The sequence below is a fragment of the Odontesthes bonariensis genome, chromosome 8 (assembly GCF_027942865.1).
Source record: "Odontesthes bonariensis isolate fOdoBon6 chromosome 8, fOdoBon6.hap1, whole genome shotgun sequence".
Taxonomy (NCBI): Eukaryota; Metazoa; Chordata; class Actinopteri; order Atheriniformes; family Atherinopsidae; genus Odontesthes; species Odontesthes bonariensis.
The window spans coordinates 2,509,941-2,525,739 of NC_134513.1; the positions used below are offsets into that span (position 1 = coordinate 2,509,941).

Consider the following 15,799-nt stretch of genomic DNA (forward strand, 5'->3'; position numbering starts at 1 on the left):
CGCCACAGCGAGTTAATTTCCACGTAAAACAGTTACAGAAGACGTACGTTATGCTAGCTTTACCTCGTGTTCGTTCCACAGAAAACTCATTTGTATCGCTGTGATTTTTGGCTTTGCAGGTTTGTTTTAAAGGAGAAGGTTTGACTGTGATAAGATGGCATTAAATAAAAAGTATCAAAAGCGCTTTCTGTTGAATATTTAAAGTTAATATTTGTTAATAGTTCTATTTTCAGCTGAGTGTCGGTGGGTCAGATTCACGTGTTGACTTTTACGAAGTATTTTTCTTCCCATCTTTACTGAAACTCGTGACGTTTTCTATGAGATCAAGAAAAAGAGCTTAAGAAGAGACCATTTTTTTTTTTACTGTTTGACCCTGAGTTCCAAACAGATTACCCACAATGCCGCTCTTTTACTTTAAAATGTTTCTTTTAATGCATTTTTTAATTTCTTTGGAGCAAAACTAATCAGAATAAATGCTTTATTCACAAATATTTGGGGTGAAACTTCATGTTAAGTGTCATTTTGAAAAAGTGATGTCATAAAACATGATTTCTTTTACCTTTACGTAACTAAGCCGAGTTTTAGAGATGGTTTGAGGTCGGTTAACCTCCAGAAAAAAATTATATTAAAGGGAAGACTCTGCTGATATGTGTGCATTAAAACATCAGATTACATAATCATGATTAAAAAAGTTTCTAATATGTGTTGACGGAGTTAAGTTGAACTTATGTGATGTAACCAGAACATAATTAGAAGAATTTTAATGATTTAACCAGCATAACTGTCTGTAAAGTCACGGTTCTGCTTATTTTCATCACCAGAAAATGTACACGATCATAACAGGTAATTAGAATATGAAGTTTGGAAGTTACTGATGAGAGAAGTTTCTCCCAAGTCAAGAAAATATGTAGAAAAATAATTATTGGAGTGGACGAAGCTACCAGATGTTTATTTTTAGTTCATAGAAATTGTTTGTGAGCAACCAGAGTCGGATAATCTTATTCCATTTGTGTATGTTTGAAGCTAATCTGTAAGATTCTGCTTAAGAAATAAGAAAAACTTCAATTATAACCTTAATGTTTTACTTAATTTGTTATTAACTGCTCAAAAAAGTGGAAATTTGCACCTTTATTTAACATCTTTAGACTGTTTTGGCATCAGGAAATAAGAGAAATTGAACATTTATTAAAGATCTTGCTGCTTCCCTCCTGGGTTGGGACTTTTCCGGCGGTCAGAAAGACTCGTGTGAACTTTAATCAGGTCTCCAAATTAAAAAAAAAACTACGACCTCTTCGTCACCATGGTGATCAAACACGACTTTTCTTCTGTTTTATCTCACCTGAAAGCAGTCGTGTTTGATGGATAATCAAATGTTTGTTTTATCTTGAGCTCAAAGCATACGTTTCCTTCAGAAAGTTGTGAAGCAGCGGATGAATTTATCCCCAGTTCAGGCTACTTCATGTAGCCTTGCCTTACAGCGCCTCCTGGTGGCCGATCTGCAGCATTAGTTTAAATCCTGTTAACAGCTGCAGGTTTGAGTCCTCTTACACGGCTGAAAAGGATCTTTTATTCCATCTAATGAGCATCAGTTTTCAGTCACGGTGATTTCCATTTACGTTATCAGCTGTATAACATGGTTAACTACGAAGAATTAAGGATTTTTCTATGCTAAAAGCACAATATTTCCTATTCTTTGTGCAGTTATTTCCATATTCTGTGCTGTCTTTTACATTAAAATGTTTAAGATGGCTTTTTATTATCATTATTTAACCAGGAAATCAAACTCTTCATATTTAAAATCTCTTTTATAAGAGTCTCCTGGTCAATATAAGCAGCTGCTCCGCTCAGGAGTCATAAAATATACATGTAGATAGTAAATAAAAGTTAAAATAACACAAGTTTAAGACAGTAAAACTGAACACCGCAGCCATTAAAGGTTAAATAGGGACCGAATTGGTCAAACACAACAATTACAAACTGAGGAATCTGCTTCTAATATATTTAAAATAAAGGACCAGTTCCTCCAGTATAACAGGAGGGAATGAAGACACTATAAGTACGTTTTTTTTTTTTTTATGGATATAAAGCTGAAGATAAACTGGGAGCCGACCAAGAATAGATTCATGAATAAGAATATTATACTGTAATGGACAAAGAAAACCATCTAAGGCGAGCGTTCACTGTGCAGAAGAGTGTGAAGGCTAAAGGTTTGGTTTGAACTTCTCCTTTAAAGGGACAGTTCGCCTCTTTTGACATGAAGCTGTATATCATCCCATATCAGCAACATATCCCATATCCAGGAAAAAGTCAGACCTCACAATCTCTTGGCCCTATTTTCTCTCCCTTCGTATCACTGCCTGCTGTGCAGACCGAGCAGCAAACACCGTAACAGGCGCGGCTGTCGGCAGGCGGCAGTGATACGAAGGGAGAGAAAATAGCAGATGGGACCAAGTCACACATGTACAAGTCTCAAGTAATTTTTTCTTGGGCAAGTCAAAGTCAAGTCACCTTATTATTGCAGTTTTACCTGCAGAATCTGATCTTAATAAAGTGAAAACACAAAGATATAAGTAACTGTCAGTAAACATCATTGGCCAATGTGTCCAACCTGTCCACCCCGTATCATATCAAGCTAACGTTAGCTAACTACCGACTAGGCTAACAGGATAATATTAGCTAATTTAACAAGCACTTACTGGTCAGAATGGATCTTTAAATGAGGAACAAAGTTGGAAGTTGTCGTCTGGCTGTCTGAGATGTTGATGCCGCATGTCTTGCACTGTGCTGTTCGTCTTTTGCCGTCAAAATGGTGATTATGAAAGCCGAAGACAACGACTCTCGGTCCCGCTGACATGTTGATGCATATCTGATATGAGTTTATTCTCTCTAATAAACACTAAGGTATGCAGAGAGGGGATGGCTGACTGACAGGGTAGGGATCCAATTATGACGCCGTTCTCAGCCTCAAGTCAAGTCAAGTGCCGAGTCTTTAACTTCCAAGTCCGAGTCGAGTCTCAAGTCTTTTATGTTTTGTCAAGTCACAAGTCATCAAAACAGCGACTCGAGTCGCCATCTCTGGAAAATAGGGCCAAGAGATTCTGAGGTCTGACTTTTTCCTGGAGAACCATTTTAAGATGCAAATGTATTACTCTGTTGAACGCATATTGTTCTGAGAAGCAAAACGCTTTATTTTTTAAACCCCAGCCAACTAGCCGGACTACCTTCATCAACACCAAAACGAGGCTGGAACTCTGCTCACAGGACGCAGCAGGGGGTAAGAAGATGTTCAGAAATGATGTTGCTGATATGGGATGTTACACAGCTTCATGTCAAAAGAGGCGAACTGTCCCTTTAAAGAGGCGAACTGTCCCTTTAAAGAGGCGAACTGTCCCTTTAAGTTTAACCTCAAAGGAAGCAAAGCCACAAAATCTGAGACTCAGGATGCTGAAATAAAACATCAGATTATCTGAAGTCTGCTCATTGTTTTCTTCTTCTGTGGAATTATTACTTGTTTCTGTCTGAGATGAGCAAAGAAGAGGAGACTGCACTCAGATGTTCAGGCCTCTGAGCTCTGCGTCCTTCAGCCAAACGATGACATCACTGTGACATCATCACACTGAGTGCACTTCATTTACGGTAAGACATTTTATTCAAAAGTTGTATCAACAAGGTAGCAGCACACTTACAGAAGCAAGGACAGACAGAAAAAAGACGAGTTTAACAAAGAGGTTCAGACACTTTTAAGCCAGATTACGAGTCGTTGTCCCAAAAAAGTCAAAGTGAAAAGTTCTCAGCAGGTTTCCACCGAGCAGGAAAAGTGCCCAAACTTTCTCTTTTCCTCTTTTATCACAAAGAAACTGGGAAAAAGATCAGATCAGGAGCACAAAACAGTCACTGCGTACAAAAAAAGCCTCAAAATGAACATGGCGGGTGTCTCCAGTGGGTTCTTATGGCTTCATCAAAGAAAAAGAAACATTTAAATCATCAGTTTCATTTATGGTCCACGCCTCCATCAGCGAGCGCGTTCACATGATACGGATTATTGTGTCAGTTTGAATCCGACTGAAACCGAAGCTTCAAACAGCCTGAATCCCAGCAAAGCTGCTCTTTGTTCATTCTGAATTTATTCTGAGAGACGTCGAAATGTGACGCCTGAAAACCGGCTCCGAAGACTCTGCTGGGCTCATTTAAAGCCGACTGTTCTTCAGAAGACTCAGAATCAGAAAAGTCCCGACGCTCACAGTACGGCTGCCGTCGGGTTTTTGGTCTTTATTCGTATTTAAAGCTGAAAGTGATTCATGTTTACATCTACGGGAGAAAGAGACAACGCGGCGTCAGGAGACAACGCGGCGGCGTCTGGAGACAACGCGGCGGCGTCTGGAGACGACGCGGCGGCGTCTGGAGACGACGCGGCGGCGTCTGGAGACGACGCGGGAATATTTTTACTGAATTATAAACCGGACTGCGTTTGGAGTTTGAGAGAAAAACCCTAAAAATTCAGATTTATTTCCCCGACAGACGACACGGAGACGCTGTGAGCAGACGGCGAGCGGCTCCTCACCACATGAACCGCTGCGCGGCCGCGCTGTCGGGCCAGCGGAAGCTCTTGGCGATGAAGAGGTAGACGGTGGCGGCGTTCAGGGCCGCGTACACGAGGAACTCGAGGATGAGCCGGGGCAGCGGCGGCAGCGGCATGTGCAGCCGGTACATCAGGTACGGCACGATGAAGTAGCGGAACTCCAGCAGCTTCTGGGGGACGGTGGCGAGCACGAGGCAGAGCAGGAACGCCAGCGTCCAGAACAGCGAGCGCGCCTGGAGCGAGTCCACGAAGTTCCAGGCGGCGAACACGTAGGCAGGAACCAGCAGGAAGCGCGCCAGCTGGTGGCGCTGGAACACGTTCTTCCACACGTAGAAGGGGAAGTGGCGGTTGTCCGCCAGCAGGTACCCGTGCACGAAGGTGAACTTCCACACGAGCAGCAGCGAGACGGCGGCGACGGCGAGGAAGAAGACGGGCTGCTTCCTCACGGCGTGCAGGAAGCGCAGCGCGCGGCGGTGGCACAGCGAGACGGACGCCGACAGCAGCAGCGCGAAGGCGAAGAAGTAGAAGAGCTGCGGCGCGTTAAAGCACGCCTCGTGGTGCGACCGGTCGCCCACGACAACGCCGTCGTTCAGCACCACGAACGCCAGGAAGCCGACGCCCACCCCCGCATAGGGCCACGCCACCAGCAGCACGGCCTTCAGGTGAGCGGGCGCCGTGAGGAAGTCCAGAGCGAACAGCAGCACCTTTTTAGCCCCGCCCACTGACAGCGGCACCTGGGAGGGCGGAGCCTTCTCCTCCCTCTTCTTCGTGTGCTCTACCCGCCACGCCTCGTCCATTTTGGCGGCGACCAGCGTGCCGGCGCAGAACGCCACCCAGACGATGTTGGTCTGCCGGAAGAGCACGGCGCAGACGCCGAGCAGCGCCGCGGCCTTGTGGCAGCCGTAGAGCGTCATCAGGTAGGTGAAGAGGATGAAGAAAGTAGATCCGGCGTCCGTGTAGTACAGGAAGTTGAAGAAGTAGAGCACGGGGAAGGTGGAGAGAGAGAGCGCCGTGAGGACCCGGCGGGACGCCGTCCGCGTCTGCAACAGAAGCAACATGGCGTCAGAGGCAACATGGCGTCAGAGGCAACATGAAGCAACGTAGGCAACATGGAGCAACGTGAGCAACATGGCGTCAGAGGCAACATGAAGCAACGTAGGCAACATGGAGCAACGTGAGCAACATGGCGTCAGAGGCAACATGGAGCAACGTGAGCAACATGGAGCAACGTGAGCAACATGGCGTCAGAGGCAACATGAAGCAACGTGAGCAACATGGCGTCAGAGGCAACATGAAGCAACGTGAGCAATATGGCGTCAGAGGCAACATGAAGCAACGTGAGCAACATGGCGTCAGAGGCAACATGGAGCAACGTGAGCAACATGGCGTCAGAGGCAACATGAAGCAACGTGAGCAACATGGCGTCAGAGGCAACATGAAGCAACGTGAGCAACATGGCGTCAGAAGCAACGTGAGCCCCCAGCCCATTGGCCCCGCCCCCTTCCCTTAGCCCCGCCCCCTCACCTTCTCCCGGAGCTGCAGCTTGCAGGTCAGCAGGTACAGCAGGTAGAGGTTGCCGCAGTTGAACAGCAGGTTGATGAAGCGCAGCATGGCGGTGGAACACACCACGGCGCCCGTCAGGCCGGCGAGCCAAACCACGGGCTTGATGACGCCCACGGAGACGAGATACAGGCCGGGGAGGGTGGTGATCATCGGGTCCCACTGCGGAGGAAACACATCAGGGTCATAAGTTCTGTTCAGGACGGGGATCCAGCTCATCGTGGATCCTTTTCAGGCTCATTTTACATCTTTATCAACATTTCTGCTATTTTTCTGTGTATTTGTCGTCATTTTTACAGCTTTTCAGAAGAAGCTTCTGGATACATCCAGTTCTATAAAATGTGATAAATATGCACCGTTTTAACAGTGAAATCCTACTGATAAAGATCGGTCAGTCACACTCGACTTAACGGATTCGGATTCGTCAGAAAATAAAGTACAGATTTGTACCTTTAGGGGTACGATGGCTCGTCCCTGGGGCAGTACCCTCAGAAGGTATAGTTTTGTTCCCTTATACTGAAGTAGCCTAACACAGACTGTCTATTGTACCCCAGCATGTAGAAAAAAAGGTACATATATGTACCTTTTACCACTAGAGTACATATATGTACCTTTTGGACCCTCGAAAAGGTACATATAGGTACCTTTAGGTCCACTAATTAACCCCAGGGGGTACATTAGTATAGTATAGAGAGTGGAATGTTTGCAGAGTTGTATCAGGGTTTAAAAAGGGAAACCTTCCTGGTTAAAGCTGAGCTCCTGGAAAAGTGCAATACATTTAGTCTCCCTGCTAATCCCGCATATATGTCTGATATAGAGATTAAAACCTCCACAAGCTGCCGCATCATTCTGGTTGAATGACTAAAGCCCCGCTGCAGGCTAACCTTAATCCGCCGGACAATGACAACAAAAACCCACAATTACATGGAGAAAAGCGGGTTCACCTCGTTGAATTTCCCGTGGCAGTATTTCTGAGCCTGCGGGACGTGGAAAATCTCGTCCATGTAGGGCTCCCTTTGCTCCCGGGTGATCCTGGAGAACAGCAGGCATGATACCAGGAAGTTGGTGCTGCACAGGGCGGTGAAGATGTAGCCTTCGAATTTCTCCATTTCTGAGCAGGAAGCAATAACTTAAAAGTAAATTTAAGTCAATTTTAACTGTTAAACCGTCTGATAAAACCCATAGCGACGATATCTGAGAATTTAAACCGCCAAGACAACCTCAGTTCGCAGTTTTATGGGATGAATTCTATTTGGTGGCGATAAACGGAAGAGTTTTGTTGTTTGACTGCTGGAGGTCCGTCTCAGAAAGGAGCTCGATCGCAAAACGCTTATAATTATTAGTTCCTACCTCATGGTAAATATGCGGTATCGCAAATATTTTATAAATGAATTTGCATAAAATGCGTATTATGTACTTCTTTAAAGGTAAAGCAACAGAATTTAACAAACTTATTATTTTATTATTACTATATTCTCGAAGGAGGGTGTTTCCGGTCCAGCGGTGTCACAGTATTATGGTTCCGTCGGCGTGCGGATCCTTTTCACGTGAGACACGATGATAATTGTCAATTGCTAGAAAACTTTGTCTCAAATTCGCTCCAACATGCACCTAACCCGGGAGTTGGAGCTATTTCCGGACTACAGAGTGACTCAGATGCTGTTTAAGGAAGTAAAAAATGCGGCGGAGCTGAGACAAAATGCGGTGGAGGGTAAAATAGACGCAGCTTTGATCAACCCGACAATGGTGAGGCTAATATTCGTTGCTTTTAGCAGGACTGAGTCCAAGTTTAATTTATTTCTGTGTAAACATTTAATGTATTTCTGTGTAAACATTTAATATTTACCAGCTAAAAGTGCTGCTACACATTGTCATTAAAGATATAATTAATGATCATTTCCAGCTGGTGGATCCTTTCCAAGTGCTGGTGGCCGCCAACAAAGCTCTTCATTTACAGATCATTGGAAAAATGAAAACAAGATCTTTAAACTCGGAGATACTCTACAACCTGTCACCGACTAATAAAGTAAGTAAAATGAACTTTAAATCCAGGTTAAAAACATTTCTGTTCTCATGTGTCTATGCATGAAATCTGCACGATATCTTTGAATTTATCCGGACTGTTGCTTGTTTTTAAATTCATTTAAATTATTTTATTTGTTTCTCTTTATATTCTTTTATGTATTTTTAATGCTTCTTCCACTCCCTGCTGCAATGCTTTTATTTTATGTGAAGCACTTTGAATTGCTTTGTACAGGAAATGTGCTACAAATAAATTTGATTTGATAACTCTCCATGTAAATAAAATGGATTAATTGTTTCAGTTAAACTGGCAGAAACGCTCTGATTGACGTCAGTTTCACAGCAGATAAACTCTGCCGTCTCTGTTCAGCATCCTGTCAACATTTCTGACGCAGATCTCGGAGGCCTTTAAAAGATTTGGGGTCTCAGAAAGCGACGACTCTGTCCTGATGGTCGTGGTTCACAACAAAGACGAGCCGCAGCTTCTGTCGGACCTCACAGCCAAAGTGGACGGACGGCAGGTTCCAGTGGACGAAATCTGCTCGTTATCAGATGCTGAGAAGATCAAAAAGGTTTCCGACTTTAAGCTTTACGTTTTCTAACTTACTGTGTGGACTAATGTGTGTGTTTTAGGGCTGAGAGAGAGAAACACAAGTTAATGACAACAATGATGTCATATGTAAATGTGAGGAAAGAGCAGAGGGAGGAGAGGTGCATCATGGGAGCTCCCCCTGAAGTCTGGGCCTGTAGCAGCTTAACTATGGGATGTTTCAGGCTCACCTGAACCATCCCTAACTATAAGCTTTATCAGAAAGGAAAGTTTTAAGCCTGGTCTTAAAGGCAGAGAGGGGCCTGATAACTGAAGCCAAACTGGCAGCCGGTTCCACAGAGAGGGGCCTGATAAAATAAAACTTTAATTAAATATATCACAAAATATATACAGAACAGATCAAACGCTCATGGTTTGTTGATTTGTTTATTCATTAAGAAATGTTGAAGCACATGAATTAATGAGTTCTTCATTCTGTCCTGTTAGATTTAGCATCACAGGCTAACACGTTAGAAGGCTAAATTATGCTTTATTAGCTTTATTAGCACCAGAGTCGTTCATCATGGAACAAAACGAACGATTGAGACAAACTTTCAAGCCTCGTCTCGTCCGTGATGCAAAATATTTCCAGAGTTTTCACCTAAATGAAGGTTTTAAATGGTTTTATGTGGTTTTAAATGGTTATATATGGGTTTAAATGGGTTTATGTGGTTTAAAATGGTTATATATGGGTTTAAATGGTTGTATGCGGTTTTAAATGGTTATATATGGGTTTAAATGGTTTTAAATGGGCGCTGACCCAACTGTTCACACATCCTGATGGATTTCTGTTGCATCTTATCATTAATATTCTTGTTTTTTTTCCTGTCTCCATCACAGATGTACAAAATCACTCCTCAGGAGGAGAAACATCTGCTGGATGCTGTCGTCTGCAGAATGGCCACCAAGGACGTCATGTAGCTCCAGCGGTTTATAACAGATGTTAAACGTGTTTATTTCTGTCAGTTAAAAAGGCTTTCAGCTCACTTTCTGCTACCGGAGAGTCACGCTTTGTGTCCGCTGAACTATAAATGGTGAAAGTCTTTCAAAGATGACGTCTTTATTCCAGCTGACTGGATGTGTTGTCTGTCGTGGTCTGAAGATGTTTCATTCGGTAATTCATTCCCATTATATATTTTCTAGGGAGAAGACAAAGATTCTCAACCCTAAGTACAAAGCATTCATGGGTCGTGACTCATGTTAGTTCTAAACTAAACAAAGTTGATGCTAATCGACCTGTTTGTTGTCCTTTTTTCCAAATGAGAATCGTTAAAGAACCGAATCGTTAAGCAGAATCAAAAATGGAATCGTAAAAATCTCATCAATTCCCGTCCCTACACGCGTGTTGCTCCTGACGAAGAAGCAGCTTTCAGTCTGGAAAGTTGGCGAGCTCGTCCTTCCCGATGTTGCCTCCGCTGAGGACGCACACGACGCTCTTCCCCTGCAGGTCGGGGATCTTGTTGTTCACGATGGCGGCGAACGCAGCGCAGCCTGACGGCTCCACCACCAGCCCGGCTCCGTACAGCACGCTCACCGCCGCCCTGATTTCCCCGTCGCTCACCAGGACGATGGCCTCCACGTGGCGCCGACACAGCTCGTACGGCAGCTTACCTGAGACCCAGAGAGGAGGCGTCACCGAGTGCAAAATATGCTGACGCTCAACGGTCGTCAAAGAGGAGAAACTGACCTGCGAAAGGAGGCGCCAGCCCAGAGGCGATGCTCCTGGTGTCCATCCCCACCGGCTTCTGTTCTATAAAGCTTCTGTACATGGTGCAGGCTGAGTTTAAACACACACACACATCAAATCAAATTTATTTGTAGCACATTTCATGTACAAAACAATTCAAAGTGCTTCACATAAAATAAAAGCATTGCAGCAGGGAGTGGAAGAAGCATTAAAAATACATAAAAGAATATAAAGAGAAACAAATGAAATAATTGAAATGAATTTAAAAACAAGCAACAGTCCAGATAAGTTCAGATAAGATTTATATGCATAGACACATGAGAAAAGAAACATTTTTAACCTGGATTTAAAAATGTTTCCATTTGGTGAAAGTTTAATCTCCACTGGCAGTTTGTTCCACTTGTTTGCAGCATAACAGCTAAATGCTGCTTCTCCATGTTTAGTCTGGACTCTGGACTGGACCAGCTGACCTGAGTCCTTGGATCTAAGAGCTCTGCTGGCTTTATATTCTCTGAACAGATCACAGATGTATTTTGGGCCTAAACCGTTCTGGGATTTGTAAACCATCAGCAGGCTTTTAAAATCTATTCTGTGACTGACTGGAAGCCAGAGTAAAGATTTTAAAGCTGCTGTGATGTGTTCAGATCTCTTAGTCCGGGTTAAAACTCCAGCAGCAGCGTTCTGGATGAGCTGCAGATGTTTAATGCTCTTTGTGGGAAGTCCAGTTAAAAGAGCGTTACAGTGATGGAGTCTACTGGAGATGAATGCATGGATGAGTTTCTCCTGGAAACCTTTAATTCTGTTGATGTTTCTGAGATGGTAAAAAGCTGCCTTGGTGACAGCATTGAGGTGGCTGCTGAAAGTCAGATCTGAGTCTATCAACACTCCGAGGTTACCAACTCGGTCAGTGATTGTAAGGTCCCGAGTCTCAAGATATTTACCAACGCTGACCCTCTTCTCTTTGCTCCCAAACAGAATTATCTCAGTTTTGCCTTCATTTAACTGTAGAAAATTCTATCCCATCCAGGTGTTTACTTCCTCCAGACACTGACACAGAACGTCTGCTGGGCTGCAGTCGCCATGGTAACAGAGACACATAAAGTTGTGTATCGTCTGCATAAACTGTGATAATTGATGTTAAAGTTCTGCAATATCTGACCCAAAGGGAGCATATACAAGTTAAACAGAAGAGGTCCAAGAATTGACCCCTGGGGGACTCCACAAGTCATGGCCACTCGCTCAGATTCATAGCTGCCAATAGTAACAAAATAACTCCGGCCTTCTAAGCTTTTACCTCCTTCTGGTTCCACGCCGTAGATCCTGGTCTCATCACAGCCCGACAGTTTGATGGCGGCGGCCACTCCGGCCAGCAGGCCCCCTCCACCGCAGCACACCACCACCACGTCGGGCCGGGGCACCACCTCCAGCACCTCCAAGCCCAGGCTGCACACACACAGGTCAGCTGGTGTGAAGCTTCGAAGCTTCGAAACGCGTCAAACTCGACAGGATAGTTATGGTGAAGCAGTGGACCGGAGCTCGCTTCATTCAGACCGAGGCTGTGTTCCAAACCGCATACTTCTCCTACTACTCCTACTAACTTTTTGAGTTAGTAAGCGAGTTTGAGTAAGCGAGAAGTTCCCGGATGCATACTAGATTCTCTGAAATGTTGGGTATGCATCATGAGGTTACTACTCATACTCAAACTACCCAAGATGCAACGTAACGTGACGTCGCCGATCGTCATTTCCTGTCAAAACGGCAGTTTCAAGCTAGCTACAACGAGGGTAGGTTCACTTCCTGTTTTCAAAACAAAAGCACCAATTGTATGGTAATGGCTTTCCCTATGATAAAAGGCAACGGGTATTTTATTTTGTGAAAATAACCGGAAGTGCGTTGCACACTGCGGCTAGCTTTAGTAGCGCCGAATTCGTGGGAACAAAATTGTAAACAGCCGGTATTTTGTCAGGTTTTCAACACGTTGGGGATCTAAACGACTACTTTCTCTCCTGAAAATGTTTCAAATGTTGCTAAAGTTTACAGAGTTTAGAGCTTAAGAGAAATCAGCTTCAGGCCGGCTGATTTCGGCTCGGGCAGGAGTGAAATGCATTGTGGGTAAACGCTCTGCTTACTGTCTGATAGATGAGTATGTAGTATGCAGTATGCAGTATGTAGTATGCGGTTTCGAACACAGCCCGAGTCAGCAGACTGCTTCGAGTTGATGGGCGGACCTTTGAACATTTGCCTCGATTCAGTGTATTCAAGATGGCCGAAGCCCTGGTTCATGTCCCCGTTCTACACGTATTATACGTTACGAACAGCTCTAGTTTTTTGATATTCTGAGTTTTGGATTATTCTCTCATGGAGCAACCATCGAGGAAGCGTTCCCAAGTGTGAGAATATTTCGAGCCAAACAGTTCCTGGTCACACCAGCCTCCTCTGTTCCCTGTGAAAGAGTATTTTCCAAAGTTGGAGAAATTGTCTAAAAAAAAAAAGAAACCATTTGAGCCCTTTGACTGAGAAAAAAAACTATTTTTCTTGAATAAAAACACCTGAAGTAACACATTATTATTACACCAAGCACACTCCCAAAGAAAATATGAATGAAAAAAACAAAAATGTTCACATTGTTTTTAAATAATTATTGTTTCATGGATAAATTACTCAATCTTTAATGAGGTACTAAAAACACACTCATAAGTGTTATTATAGTGTTGACACAAGAGATGCATCATTTGGTGCAACAATCGCTGCTGCCAGTAGGTGTCACCAGAGATGGGAACAAGTCACACGTGTAACTCTCAAGTAATTTTTTCTTGGGCAAGTCAAAGTCAGCTCACCTTATTATTGCAATTTTACCTGCAGAATCTGATCTTAATAAAGTGAAAACACAAAGATATAAGTAACTGTCAGTAAACATCATTGGCCAATGTGTCCAACCTGTCCACCCCGTATCATATCAAGCTAACGTTAGCTAACTATCGGCTAGGCTAACAGGATAATATTAGCTAATTTGACGAGCACTTACTGGTCAGAATGGATCTTCAGATGACGAACAAAGTTGGAAGTTATGCTAGATGCTTAACACTCAAGTTATTCAAATCATCGCGTCTCAAGTCAAGTGCCGAGTCTTTAACTTCCAAGTCCGAGTCGAGTCTCGAGTCTTTTATTTTTTGTCAAGTCACAAGTCATCAAAACAGCGACTCGAGTCCCCAATTGAATGAAGCTTCGGGTATTGAATTGAATTTATGACTCAATGCTTCAAAAAGCCTCATTTTGCCATCACTAAGGTCAGCACGGTTGAAGACGTCACGTCTGGAGCTGAAGTCGGCCGTGAGCCTACCTGGCGTGTCCGGTTATCAGATCCAGGTCATCGTAGGAGTGCAGGAAGGTCATGTTGTCCTCCTGAACGCAGCGGTCGACCACGTCCATCAGACGGGACGTAGGAACGCGCTCCACCTGCACGCCGAAGCTCTGAGGACGAGACGCAGAACCCACCAAAGCTTTTTGTTTCCATCAGCGGATAATCTGCCGCTCTGCGTTTCACTGTCGGGCGGCTCTGACCTGGATCAGCACGGACCTGGACTCCGGCGCCGTTTCCGGCATGACCACCTTCCCCTGCGTCCCATAATGCTTTGAGGCGAACGCAAACGACTTCCCGTAGTTCCCTGCAGACATGGTGACAAAATGGCCGCCCCTCTGCCTCCTGGCGAACTGATTGGCCACGCCCCTGATCTTAAAGGATCCTGTCGACAACGAAGCAGAGTCAACATCAGCAAATCGGCGCAGACGTGCACGGAAACACTCACCGGTGGTCTGCATGTTCTCCAGTTTGATGTGGATCCTGCCGCCGGCGCTCGCAGGCAGAGTCGTCTGGTCCAGGGGGATCATGGGAGTGTTGATGACCCCCAGGGGGCTGCGCCTCACCGTCTCTCTGGCCTCTCTCAGTAGGGCCAGAGTGATGGCGTCTGCAGACGCCGGATCCATCTGAGGGCGTTACAAATATGGAAACTCTGTGATGGCAGCTTTAAAGGGACAGTTCGCCTCTTTTGACATGAAGCTGTGTGACGTCCCATATCATTTGCTTCACAAAATTGTTCTCCAGGAAAAAGTCAGACCTTTTCTTTCGTTTGTTTCCTTTCCTTCTTCCCTTTCCTTTTGTTTCCTTTCCGTCTCTTTCCTTTCGTTTCCTTTCATTTTGTTTTGTTTCCTTTCCTTTCCTTCTCTTTTCCTTTCGCTTCCTTTTCTTTTGTTTCCTTTCGTTTCCTTTCCTTCTCTATTCCTTTCCTTTTGTTTACCTGCTGTGCAGACCGAGCAGTCCCCTGCTTCCGAGCAGCAAACACCGTAACAGGCGCGGCTGTCGGCAGGCGGCAGCAGGCAGTGATACGAAGGGAGAGAAAATGGGGCCAAGCGATTGTGAGGTCTGACTTTTTCCTGGAGAACGATTTTGTGATGCAAATGTATTACTCTGTTGAACGCATATTGTTCTGAGAAGCAAAACGCTTTATTTTTTAAACCCCAGCCAACTAGCCGGACTACCTTCATCAACACCAAAACGAGGCTGGAACTCTGCTCACAGGACGCAGCAGGGGGTAAGAAGATGTTCAGAAATGATGTTGCTGATATGGGATGTTACACAGCTTCATGTCAGAAGAGGCGAACTGTCCCTTTAATGAGGCGAACTGTCCCTTTAAAGCAGAAAAGCCCAATCCGTGCTGCTGCACACCTTCAGACGTGTTTATTCATGATTCACACACGATCCAAAACTGTGCTCTTGTCTGGTTTGACTTCAAGTTAACTGCAGATAACTAACTTTAACAGGAACTTGTATATTAGAGCAGTGAATTCATTCTGAATAACTGGAGAACAGCAGTGAGGACTGAATGGAAAAGACTCAAATCCTGACGGGCTTCATGGATCCTGGAAGAAACTTCTTTAAGAAACAATTCACCTGTTTGAAATATTTGTTTTATTATCTAAAAATTATGAAAAAGAAAAATATCTTAAATCTGTTTTTTATTTAATTATTAATAATTCTACATATCTGATAATACTACTACTAATAAAAGCACCTTTTAATCAGTTACTTCAGTCGTTTTTCTGGATTTTCTGATCTGCAGTTTTCAGATCTTTACCTTTAACTTTAATCGGTTTCTTGAAGAAATCCCAAATAATTCTGCTGAGTTAAAACTGAAATATATCAGAGTTCTGCTGGTGGGAGCTGTACTTTTGATTAAAAAACCCTTAAATTCGCCAGATTTCCTCCTACCGTCATGTCTGTGCGGACTCTGCTCCCTCGGAAGCTGACCGGTGTTACACTTCTACCGTCAGCTCGATGGTTCCGGCGCGGAACGTGTTTCAGGTC

The 15,799-nt window shown here is 44.3% G+C and overlaps 3 protein-coding genes across 3 annotated transcripts; 1 reads left to right on the plus strand and 2 right to left on the minus strand.

Annotated features, from left to right (window-relative positions):
• Nucleotides 1–3,604: 3,604 nt before the first annotated feature.
• Nucleotides 3,605–7,438, minus strand: alg10 (ALG10 alpha-1,2-mannosyltransferase). The gene is made up of 3 exons (XM_075472450.1): nt 7,084–7,438; nt 6,104–6,301; nt 3,605–5,619 (listed from the first exon to the last, which is right to left on the minus strand). Exons 1-3 carry the CDS (start codon nt 7,246–7,248, stop codon nt 4,558–4,560), a joined length of 1,425 nt encoding a protein of 474 aa, XP_075328565.1. The 5' UTR covers nt 7,249–7,438; the 3' UTR covers nt 3,605–4,557.
• Nucleotides 7,439–7,646: 208 nt separating this feature from the next.
• Nucleotides 7,647–9,981, plus strand: tprkb (Tp53rk binding protein). The gene is made up of 4 exons (XM_075471304.1): nt 7,647–7,885; nt 8,043–8,165; nt 8,557–8,733; nt 9,591–9,981. The coding sequence occupies exons 1-4, from the start codon at nt 7,745–7,747 to the stop codon at nt 9,669–9,671; spliced, it is 522 nt and encodes a 173-aa protein (XP_075327419.1). The 5' UTR covers nt 7,647–7,744; the 3' UTR covers nt 9,672–9,981.
• Nucleotides 9,124–15,753, minus strand: LOC142385117 (phenylserine dehydratase-like). The gene is made up of 7 exons (XM_075471303.1): nt 15,704–15,753; nt 14,244–14,421; nt 13,999–14,180; nt 13,778–13,908; nt 11,732–11,880; nt 10,438–10,527; nt 9,124–10,361 (listed from the first exon to the last, which is right to left on the minus strand). Exons 1-7 carry the CDS (start codon nt 15,707–15,709, stop codon nt 10,120–10,122), a joined length of 978 nt encoding a protein of 325 aa, XP_075327418.1. The 5' UTR covers nt 15,710–15,753; the 3' UTR covers nt 9,124–10,119.
• Nucleotides 15,754–15,799: the final 46 nt, after the last annotated feature.